The 13,048-nt window shown below is 33.5% G+C and overlaps 1 protein-coding gene across 1 annotated transcript in view; it reads right to left on the minus strand.

Annotated features, from left to right (window-relative positions):
- MYO9A (myosin IXA) overlaps window positions 1–13,048 on the minus strand; it is a 331,403-nt gene that overhangs the window by 245,523 nt on the left and 72,832 nt on the right. The window contains exon 3 of the mRNA XM_008571047.1: window positions 3,908–4,002. Within this exon, the coding sequence (XP_008569269.1) occupies window positions 3,908–4,002 (95 nt within the window). The remainder of the gene's footprint in view (window positions 1–3,907; window positions 4,003–13,048) is intronic.

The following is a 13,048-nucleotide window of genomic DNA, read 5'->3' on the forward strand; positions in this document are numbered from 1 at the left end:
GGATCGCAACCCTCGGTGTTGCGCCTGCACCGCGCTCAGCCAGTGAGCGGGAACCGGTTTCCACATGGGATCCGAACCCTCGGCGGGAGCGCCGCCATGCTCCCAAGCGGCGCTCTTCTCCAGTGCGCCACCGGGCCGGCCCTATACTGTACCTTTCAAGCCTTCAATACCTCTTACTCAAACAGGAGAAATCAGCTAAGATCTCACTGGAAAACGGGTTCTATAATCTGAAACTTAAAAACTTTACACTACAGTGTATTGAATCCAAACTACTTAACACAAATCTTTTTGGGGTCAAAATCTGACTCTTGAGCTATATTTCCCCCAGTTCCTGCCCAACACATGCTCTATACTTCAGTTACTCCCAAATACAAGCTATTCCTTCAAGCATGCCATTCACTCCTGACTACACTGTTCATGTTCTTCCTCCCACTTCTAATTCCCTAGTGTATTCCCAGTCTCTGTCCAGTAAATTTCATCCCTTCATTACAATGAAGCTCAAATGTGTCTTCTCTGCAAATCCATTGCCACTAACACCACCAGTAAGTAAAATGTATTAATTCTTCTGCTGAATTACCAATATTACATCTAGTCTAAACTAATGAAATGATCTCTGGTTTATCTAAAATGGCAGAGAAGGAACTAGCACAAACTAATATGTTAAATTCTCACAACCACCCCGCTTGGCAAGTATTACTGCCCCTACTTAATAAGTGTAGAAACAGATGCTCAAAGGTATTAAAATCATTCAGCTAGTAAACAGCACAACTATGATTTGAACCTAGGTCTGTTTTAACTACAAATGCTCTCTCTTTCAACTATACCAACATGCTACTTTCTGGACAACCCCTCCAATCCATGAGTTATACTGTTATCAGAGTTATTTACCTATAAAATAAGATCTAATCTTATTTATTAATCTCATGTTATTTCTTTACTTTCACTTGTTCCCCATATGTAGGGGTGAATTGACATTATGTCTACCTGGGATTTAAAAAAAATAAAAAACAGCATGAAAAAAGAGAAGAGGGATAGAAGGAGCAAACATGACAAAATTTGACAACTGTTGAATCTGAGTGGGAGTTCCTTATACCACTGATTCTCTTCTGTGCATATTTGACATTTTTTACAATAAAATTTTCAAAAATCTGCTTCGTAGTGCCCAGAAGATAATACAAACATTAGAGCTTTATTCACAATTTGATACCAACCGACCACTGTGCCATGCTCTGTAGCCACTGAACTTACCTTACCTCCTTAAGTACACCAAGTTCTTGCCATGATTCTACTCATTTGCTAATGCCAATTACTCAATCCATAATGTGATTTCCCACTTCTGCTTGGCAAATTTTCAATTCCCAACATAAAAATCACCTGTTTTTATGAAGTCCTCCACACATATATTTTATTCATTGCATTTATCTCATTTACTGTAATCATCTTATATAAATATCAGTCTACCCAACTTTAATGGCAGAGAACATAGACATCTTTTTATATGCTCAACACTTAACACAGTATCTGGTACTCAGAATGAACTCCTTAAATGTTTAATGAAAGAAATGAATTAAAAATGTTCAGTGTATATTTGTTGGCTTAATAATCAAGAAGATTTTTGCTTATCATTGATGTAAGAAAACGTTTAACTTTTTTAGGTAGTCACTTAACACATGAGAGCCTGAATTTCCTTCCTAAAATGGGAAAATAAACATCTATCATTGGTAATTCACAAAACTGTTTTGAGAATCAATAAATATATATAATAGTACTTTGTAAGTTATAAAGCAATACACAACATTACCTATTATCAACCTCACCTGCAGCACAATCATAAATACTAAGAACAGTATTTTACAAGTTAACTGAATCCCATTTTTATGAGTAAAAATACCAACTGTATCTTTGCAAACTGATCATTCTTCAAAATCAAGAAAAAAAATGAGCTACGAATCTTGCCATTGAAGAAGGACTTATCCCTCCTGTTTTTTTGTTTTGTTTTTTGTTTTTAATTGGTTTTGGTTTTGGGTTGGGGGTGGAGAAAATACACATAATAGCTTTGGTCAAAATTTTAAAATTTAAGCATAGAAGTAAAGTAATAAGACTTATGCATAATTAAAATAGCATAAAAAGAAAAGTACAAATAAATCTCACTTATAACACAAATGCAAAAATCATGAATAAAAACTAGCAAACAGAACACAACCACCAATTTATGTGTGTATATAAATATGTCTGTTTATGCATGTAGGTATGCGTGTGTGTTTGTATTGACCAAGTGGGATTCTTTTCCCAGGGATGCAAAATGGTTCAATATTGGGGGGAAAAAATTACAATATTAACAGATCTCAAGATGAAGACATGCTTGTACCCATAGATGCCAAAAAGGCCTTTGATAAAATTCAATACCCATTACAAACACACTCAAGAAAATTAAAATTGATGCTTAACTGGTTAATATGATAAAGTGTCCTAATGCCAGTATTTTACTTAATGAAGAAAAAGTAAAGGCATTCACTTAAAGATCAGAAACAATATTATCATACAGTATTGAAGGTGAATTAGATAGGATAGAAAATAATCAGAAATATAAGAACTGAAGAAAGAAGTAAAACTATCTCTTTTTGCTGATATGATAATATACCTAGAAGAAATAAGAAACAGTAAAACTTATATAAACAATAACATAATTCAGTATTTAATAATTTATTAAAATATAGAATTAATATAAAAATCAATAGCCTTCATATATACAAACAATATGTAACAAGAAGATACAAGAGAAAATTACAGTTATAACAAAAAATAAAAATACTTAGAAATAAACTCAAGAAATACAAAAAAATATTTAAAACACTCCTAAAAAGCACAAAGATGTCAACTGTCCCCAAATTAATATACAAACTTAACATATTCCAACAAAATCAGGCCACAGAAAGATATGGAAGAAACTTAAATATATATTGCTAAGTTAAAGAATCCAATCTGAAAAGGCTACATACTATATAATTTAAAGTATACAGTATTCTGGAAAAGGCAAAACTATGGAGACAGTAAGAAGATGAGTAGTTACCAGGGGTTAGCAAGTAGGAAAGGATGAATAGGTGGAACACAGAGGATTCTTATGGCAGTAAAGCTATTCTCTGTGAAACTGTAATGCTAAACACATGTCTATACATTTGTGAAAACCCACAGAATGTACAACACAAAGAGTGAACCTTAATGTAAATTATGGACTTTAGTTAATAAGAATGTATCAAAATTGGCTCATCAATTGTAACAAATGGACCACACTAATGCAAGATGTTTATAATAGGGGAAATTGGGTATGTGGGGGCAGAGATATGGGAACTCTACTTTTCACTTATTTTTGCTGTGAATCTAAAATTGCTCTAAAAAATAAATTCTATTAATTTTTTTTAAAAAGATATATAAGAATTCTTTATAAGAATATTGCTGTTGCCACCAGAGGACTCCAGTCACAGACTGTATAATAAGAAATATTATTGTAACAAAATTAAATTTCTTGAGTATAATAGTAGTAATATGGTATGTTGGAAAATGTGGTTGTTTTAGGAAATAAAGTAATTACAGGTCAGGTTATATAACCACTTTATTCGGATATAATTTAAAAAAAACAAATATATACATAATATAAACAAAAGTAAATGCAGCAAATTAATAAATCTAGGTTAAGGGTGTATGAGCATTGCATTAATCTTACAACTTTTCTTAGGGTTTGAACTTTTCCCAAAGAAAAAAACATTGAGAAGAAAAAATTTTAACGCAGACACCAGTGTCACTATTCTCATTAACAAGCGAATGAACAGTTCATGGTTTATAAAGGAGTAATGACAAAAATAAAAACATGCTCTGAAGCCTTCTACTACCGGTAAGTAGCAGTACTTACCCGAGTACAGTGCCTGTTTCCTGGTAATTTACTTGAATAAACTTGCCAAAACGACTTGAATTGTTATTATGAGCTGTCTTTGCATTTCCAAAAGCCTGTCAAAGTAAAATTCTCATTAGTTTCATAAGAAAATATTTTTTTTGGAAAACACTTCTCAGATCAGCTCCAAGAGACAAAATGCTGAAGAGACAGTAGAAAGTCAATTCACTTGTACGTTCAGACTCATATTCATAGTTCACGTAAAATAAAAGAAAGCAAATAATTACTGAAAGAAAATCAAGTAGATTTTATTTTATGCTACTTGGTAAGATAAATCTTAATTTTAAAAACTTAATGGTCATTTAAGTTCAGATTTCTCTCTCAAATTCCAGAGCCACCAAAATTTCTTAATAAATTTATACTTGCATTTTTAAACAAACTTGCTAAAACTGAAATAACAAGGTGCTAGGAAAAGAATAATTACATCAAAATAGTTATAATTTTAGAACTGTAAAAATGAAATGAAGTTTCATTACATAATCTACTACACTTTATCATAACTATTTAAAACAAAGGTATAGTACACATTACAAAAGAATAAAAATTATAAGCTTCCTAAATTGTTACTCACAGTATATACCATACAATGGAATACTGCCCAGCAATAAAGATGAACTAATAATACAAACAACAACAGTGATGAATATCTAACATTATGGTAAGCAGAAGAAACCAAATAAAGAGTACATTTTACATAAAATACTTATATGTAATTCTAGAGAAGGCAAAACAAAAGTAACAGAAAGCAGATCAGAGATTGCCTGGGAACAGGGGTAGGACTGGGAAATGTCTACAAATGAGTACAAGGAGTAATGAAGATATTCTGTAGTCTGATTGTATATTGGTGGTTACAGGGCTGTATACATTTCTCAAAACTCACTGAGTTGCACATTTTAAATGTGTACATTTTATTGTAAGTTAAATCTCAATAAAATTTATTAAAATTTAAATTAAAAATAAATCACAATCGATTAAGTTTCAGTAAAAAAAAAACAAAGCCACTGCCCAAGCCTAACACATTCACATCACACTTGAAGAAACAAAACTAGAAAAGATATAGAGATGATTCATTGCAGAGCTTTCTTCTCCTATCATAAGGCTCTAATGGAATGGCATGCCCTCTAGCTCCAAAAATCTAAACTAGCCATTTACTGAACATCTCCTACATGCAAAGCTGTGTGTGCTAAACAGTAATTGTGCAGAATGCACATCCATGGACATACACATCCATGGACATTCACACACATGCTAGATAGGCTGAGAAGTTAAAACTTAGCAGATGCCGCAACAACTACATCTCTATTTCAGTAATTCTCCAAGTTTGGTCCTGAGACCAGAAGTATAAGGATCACCTGAAAATCTGTTAAAAATACAAACTTTTAGGCCCCTTACAGAACTACCAGAAAATCTGAGGAGAAGGCCCAAGCCATCTGTTTTAATAGCCCCTTCAAGTGGTTCCAATGTAAGCTAAAGTTAGAGAAACACTGCTATATTTATAATGCATGCACTTAAATTTCTGTGAAATTACATTTCATGGAGTATTAAGAAATTATTCTATAGTGATAGTAGCAAATGTAGAGGTTCATGAAAATCTTCAGAAATATCCCTCATAAATGTTTACATTCCACTGTACCTAAGTAACTGGTGGGAAGAGTCCAGGTTTTCAAACACCACCAAAGCATCTGTGATCTATATATACAAAAAGGCTCGACATTGGAGAGTTTTGAATGCCTAGACAGTTTCTCCATTCTGACCTTTCCCTTTCTCCCATACCAAGTTTTTTTCAAGGAATTTAAAAAATCACATAGCACAGATTTCTAAAACGTGGAAATTTTGATTTCATCAAAAAATACTCATTTAAATGCCAAATTCTTTATATTTTGATAAAATTAAAAAAAGAAAACATGCAGGCATAGAGATAAGAAATATGGATATACAATGTACTACTTGTATTTTCATATATACCACTTTTGATCCTATAAATGCTACAAAGTCAGCAGCCAATCAGAAGTTTTCCCTGTTAATTAACCTTTGGAATACAACCTTATCACTCATGTAAGGTCATTTGGGGACATTATGAGAGAGAGCTTTGCAACAGACACTTCACCAAAGAAGGTATATGGATGGCTAATAAGTATGAGAAAGCATGTTCAACATCACTAGCTATTGCAGAAATTCAACTAAGACCATAATGAGATACCACTACCTGCCTATTAGAATGGCTAAAAGAAAAAAGAAAAATTGGCAATGCCAAGTGATGCAGGGGATACTGAGCAACTCATACAGTGTCAGGGGAATACAAAATGGTACAGCACCTCTGGAACACAATATTACAGTTTCACAAAAAGTCAAACACACTCTTACAATATGACCCAGTAATCCAACTCCTACATGTTTATCCTAGAGAAATAAAAATTTATGTACACACAAACATCTTGTGATAGCCAAACTTAAAAATAACCAAAATGTCCATCAACAAATAAAGGTATTGACAAATTGTGGTATATCCATACAATGCAATACTATTTAGCAGTAAAAAGAAACAAACTAATGACATTTTTGATGAATTTCAAAGGCATAACACTGCATGAGAGAAGTCAGTCTCAAAACATTACATTCTGTATGATTCTATTTATATAACATTCTCAAAAGCAAAAAACAATAGAAATGGAGAGCAAACATGTGTTATGGGAGTATGGCAGGGCAGAGAGTATGAAGATAAGGCATATTATGATGGCATTTTATGGGGTAGTGAAACTATTCTGTACCCAGATTGTATATAGACAATTATAGAAATTAACATGTTTTAAAAGACATAGAATTTTACTGTAAGAATATTTCTTTTAAAAAACTTTAATAATTTTTAAAAAACAGTGAGTCATTCAAAAATGAACACCAAAAAAAGACAATTTCAGACATACAAAGCTGAAAATATGCATCACAAGCTAACCTGCACTAAAAGAGACATTGAAGCAAGTGCTTCAAGCAAAAGTAAAATTGTATATTAAAATATGGATCTGTGTAAGTAATGAAGAAAAGAAATGGTCACCACATGAGTAAATACACAAAATATTTTTTAACATTATTATATTAATCTCTTGAAAAGATCATTGAGAGTGAGGTCACAGAAAATGGCAGAGTAAGAACCTCTGAAAATCCTTCATAAAAGAAACAAGAATACTGACAAAAATCGTCAATATTAATTTTTTAAGAACTCTGGAAATTAACCAAAGGCTTGCAAAAATCCTTGGTAAGGGAACATTTAATCAAGAAAAACAGCTGAATCTCAGTAAGAAAAACAAACACTGTGGCATTTTAACTTGAGCTATTACTATCCTTCTCTCCCTAGCTCCACACTGAAGAGAAAACCAACATCCTACAACAATGTTCTTTTAAAAAGCATCCTATAAGCCACAGGATCAGAAGAGGGTTGGATCTTTTCCAAAACCCTACTTCCCTGAAGAATTGTCACAATTTGATCTGCCTGACATTTCCCTGGAAAAACTCACTCAAAGGGCTGTCTTTATTTAACCTTACTCAGAGGACTCACCCACCACCATCACTACCACCACCATGTGTGTTTGTCAAAAACAATCAGAGGCAATTGTTTAAAAGCTGCAACTGCCTAAAGTGGCCGTAACAGGATGAGGCAAAAACGAAAAAAGCTAACCAAACAACATAAAAGGAAAAGTTTGTGAATGACACATACAAAGGGGGCTTTGAAAAGATCTGAAATATTCCTGGGCACATAGAAGGCCATGTGTGTGCACAGGACTGCACATGCCCAGGAATATGTGCATGTTCAGCAAACACCTGAGACCTGTGTTTGAACTTGAGGCTCTAATGTAAGCAAGAAATAAAAGGTAAGGCAGAGTTGACAACTGCCTGGCTAAGTGCTGAAGGAGTGTAATGACAAGCAAACAGAACCTTGTAGAAAAGACTGGAAGCTAATGCTTCCATGCGTTGAAAAAAAATCCCTGTCCATCATAGCTGAAAACTATGATAACCAAGTAGCGTTTTGGATGGCCTCACACAATTTGATGGCTTCATGAGAAAAAAGAATACAGACTTTACAAAATGAGTTCAGAGAAGCCATGAAATAACCAAACAGCAGTAACAAAAACAAAAACCTCATTTCCAGAAGTTCCACATTATATTATTTAAAATGTTCAGTTTTCACCAAAAAACTAAGACATGTAAAAAAATAAAAAAGTATGAACACACACACAAAAAACCTAGCAATAAATAGAAATTGTTCCAGGCAAAGGCCAGATGTTAGATTTACTAGGCAAAAACTTTATATCAGCTATTTACAACATTTTCAAAAAAAGGAAAGTATGACAAATATGCCCTAACAATAGAAAATATTGATAAAAGGGAAGAAATTATAAAAATTCAGGTACATTAACTAAAATAAAAAATTCACTAGAGGAACTCAAGTGAAGACATCAGCAAGGAGAAGAATCAGCAATGGGTCAATAAGGAAATCACAAGGAAAATTAGGAAACAGATTGAGATGAATGAAAACAAAACTACAACCTACCAAAATTTATGGGCCACAACTAAAGCAGTGCATAGAAGGAAAGCCTATATTAAAAAAGAGGAAAGATCCCAAATCAATAAACCAACCTGCCACCTTAAGAAAACATACAAGAAAAAGTAAACAAATGTGAAAGCAATCAGAAGGAAAGAAATTATAACAAAAGGGAAATAAATAAAATAGACAATAGAAAAACAATAAAAAATTAACAAAACCAAAAGTTGGTTCTTTAAAAATACAAACAAAATTTGCAAGCCTTTAAGTACACAGACCAAAAAAAAAAAAAAAAAAAGACCAAAATTACTAAATTCAAGAATGAAAAAATAAAAGTGACAAAATATTAAAAGACTAAATAACAAAAACCACATGATCATCTCAATAGATGCAGAAAATACATTTGACAGCAAAACCTTTTCATGATAAAAATATTCAACAAACTATGAACAGCAGAAAACTCTCTCAACCTGATTAAAAACATCTATTAAAAATACAGGCTAGCAACATACTTAACAGTGAAAGTCTGAAAGTTTTCTCTCAATAATCAGAAAGAAGACATGGATATATCTGCTCTCACCATTTCTTTTCAACACTATACTTTAATTTCTAGCCAGGGCATTAGGAAAATAAAAAGATAAAAGAAATCCAGATGAAAGGAAGGAGTAAAACTATCTCAACCACAGATGACATAGTCTTGTATACAGAAAATGCTAAGAGATACACACAAAAAAACTATTAGAGCAAACGATCTCAACAGGTCAGAGAACACAAAAGCAATATACAAAACTCAATTATATTTCTATCCACTAGAAATAAATAATCAGAAAATGAAATTAAGGGGGCCGGCCCGGTGGCGCACTGGATAGTGCGCCGCTTGGGAAGTGCGGCGGCGCTCCCGCCGAGGGTTCGGATCCCACATACAGACCGGTTCCCGCTCACTGGCTGAGCGAGGCGCGGGAGCAACACTGAGGGTTGCGATCCGTTGCCGGACACAGAAAAAGACAAAAGACAAAAAAAAAAAAAAAAAAAAAAAAAAAAAAAAAAAAAAAGAAAATGAAATTAAGAAAAATAATTCCATATACAGCAGCACAAAACAGACTAAAATACATAGGAATAACTAAAGAGGTGCAATATATATAAACATAAAATTAGACCATAAAATAAACATTTATGGTCAACTTATTTTTGACAAGGGAGACAATAAAATTAAAGGGGGATAAAATAATCTTTTCAACATATGGATATCCACATGCAGAAGAATAAAGCTGAACCCCCTACCTCATACCATATACAAAAGTTAATTCAAAATGAATCACAAACCTAAATGTAAGAACTAAAACTATAAAACTCTCTGGAAAATCATGGGTGCAAATCTTCATGGCCTTCAAGTTGACATTGATTGTTTTCTTCTTTTTTTTTTTAATTACTATTATTATTTTGGTGACTGGCCAGTACAGGGATCCAAACCACTGACCTTGGTGTTATACCACTGTGCTATAACTAACTGAGCTAACCAGCCAGCTGACAATGATTTCTTAAAATGAGACCAAAAAAACAAACAACTAAAGAGAAAACAGATTAACTGGACTTCTTCAAAATTATAAACTTTTGTGTTTCAAAATACACAGTCAAAAAAGTGTAAAGACAAACCACAGAGTAAATATATGTGAATCATGCATCTGATAAAATAACTGACATCCAGAATATTATAAAAAGTTCTTTCAACTCAATAATAAATAGAGAACTCAATTTTAAAATGGGCGAAGATTTTGAATGAACTTTCTCTATAGAAGATATACAAATGGACAACAAGCACAAGAAAACATATTCAACATCACTAGTCATTAGGCAAATGCAAATCAAAACCAATGAAATACCACTTCACACACACTAGGATAGCTATAACCAATAAGTGTTGGTGAGGATGTGAAGAAATCAAAACTCTCATACATTAGTGGTAGGAATGTGAAATGGTGTGGCCACTTTGGCAGTTAATCAAATGATTAAACATAGTTACCATATGACCCACTAATTCTACGCTTAGGAATATGTACTCAAGAGAATTGAAAACATATGTACTCACAAAATCTTCTATATGAATGGTCATAATGTCATTATTCATATAACCCAAAAATGAAAACAATCCAAATGTTCATCAACAGATGAATGAATAAATATCTATACAATGGAATCTGACTCAGCCATAAAAAGATATGAGTACTCATACATGCTTCAATATGATTGCACCTTGAAAACATTATGTTAAGTGAAAGAAGCCAAACAAAAAAGAACAAACGTTGTAAGATTCCATTCACATGAAATATCAATTCTGACTGGTAAGTACACAGAGACAGAAAACAGGCTGTTGGTTTCCAGGGACTAGGGGTAGGCAGAATGAGGAGTGACTTCATAACAAGTATGGGATTTTCTTTTGGAATGAAAACATGGAAATATTTTTGAACTAGACAGAGGTAGTGATTGTGCATAACACTGTGAACATTCTAAATGCCACTGAACTATATCCTTTAAATGATAAATTTTATGTCAATTTCACCTAAAAAAAAAAAAAAAGTCCAAGAAAAGGGCAAAAAATGATAAGGGGAACAAGGAACATGTGGAATTAATAGAAAAGAAATAACAAGAAGACAGACTCAAACTTAACCATATCAGTTATTTCATCAAAAGTAAATGGTATAAACACCCCAATTAAAAGACCCAACCATAAGCTGTTTACATACAGTCCTCTAAATATAAAGAAACAAGCTCAATGTAGAAGGGTAGAAAAAGATATCTTGCTAATACTAGGCAAAAGAAAGCTGGAGTGGCTACATATATGTCAGACAAAATACACTTCAGAATAAAAAATATTACCAAGAAAAAGACGATTTTATAATGCTAAAATGGAAAAATTAATAAAAAGCAACCATATATGCACCAATAACCTATAAACACTTATGCATCAACAAGAGAGCTTCATGATGCAAAACACATAATGCAAAATTTGATAGAACTTAAAGAAGTAATGGACAAATAAACCACAAGTATAGGTGAGATTACCAATACCTCTCTCTTAATAACTGATAGAATAAGTAGACAGAAAATCTGCAAGGATATTATCAACATTATCAACCAATATCAACATTATCAACCAAATGTGCGAGATTTACATGTATAAATACTCTACCCGTTAACACCAGAATACACATTCTTATTTAGTGCACCATGAATATTTACCAAAAAACTATATTCTGGGCTATAAATCTCAATAAATTTAAAAGTATCCAAGTCATACAATGTAATGTTATCTAACCACAAAAGAACTGAATTACAAATCAAGAACAGATAGGATATAAACATTTGTAAACCAGACACAAATTTAAGTAACCCATGGTTCAAAGAAGAAATCAAAAGGGAAATTAGCAAACATTTTGAGCTAAATGCAAATGAAAACTCAACATATCAGAATTTGTGGAATGCCACTAAAAGCAGTACTTGGGGAGAATTTACAGCACTAAGTAACTATATTAAAAAAGAAGAGAGGCAAGACAACAACGCTGAGGGTTCTAGGTAGGAGCTGAGGACAGCCGCCCCTTCCACCTGGAAACAGGCAAAAGAGCATACCTGGGGTCCTCGGCAGGAGTTAAGTGCAGCCCCCTCGACCCAGTGGTGAAAACACCACTTTCACATGTGTGGTCCGTCATAGCCACAGCTGTTGAAAAAGTGGCTCAACACCATCAGAGTAGCCACAGCCACCATGCAGGCAGCCAGACTCAACTTCACTGACACAAGGAGTCACCAGCAGAGACTGGAAAAAGAAGAAGACATCTCTCTCCCCAAAGCCCACTCCAGAGTCATAGAAGAAGCAACTGCTCTACCAGATGACCAGACATCAACATAGAGATACCAAAAATACAAAAATTTAAGAAAATACAACCACACCAAAATATAGTAATTCTCAAATACCAGACCCTATAGAGCAGGAAACCCTTGAAATGACTGAAAAGGAACTCCAAGCAATGATCTTAAGGAAACTCACTGAGATATGAGAAGATTCAGTTAGACAACATAATGAAATAAGAAAAAAAAAAACAAAAAACAGGATATGAAGGAGGAAATTTAAGAAGAGATTAATACCTTAAAAAAAGAATGCAGGAGAACTTATGGAAATGAAAGATTCACTGAGTGAAATAAAAAACACAACCGATAGCTTAAGCAGCAGGCTAGTACAAGCAGAAGAAAGAACTTCTGATCTTGAGGATAGTCTTTTTTAGATAACCCAGGGAGACTGAAAAAAAGGAAAAAAGAATTTTAAAAAATGAAAAAATTCTAAGAGAGCTAGCAAACAACCTAAGCACACAAACATTTAAATCATGGGTGTTCCAGAAGGAGAGGAGAAAGGAAAAGGCATGAGAAACCTATTCAATGAAATAATAATGGAAAACTTCCGGGACGGCCCAGTGGCGCACTGCTACAGTGCACTGCTTGGGAGTGCGGTGGCGCTCCAGCCGAGGGTTTAGATCCCACATACAGACCGGTTCCCGCTCACTGGCTGAGCGAGGTGCGGG

This window comes from Galeopterus variegatus, unplaced genomic scaffold (assembly GCF_000696425.1).
Source record: "Galeopterus variegatus unplaced genomic scaffold, G_variegatus-3.0.2 Scaffold657, whole genome shotgun sequence".
In the NCBI taxonomy this organism is placed as follows: domain Eukaryota; kingdom Metazoa; phylum Chordata; class Mammalia; order Dermoptera; family Cynocephalidae; genus Galeopterus; species Galeopterus variegatus.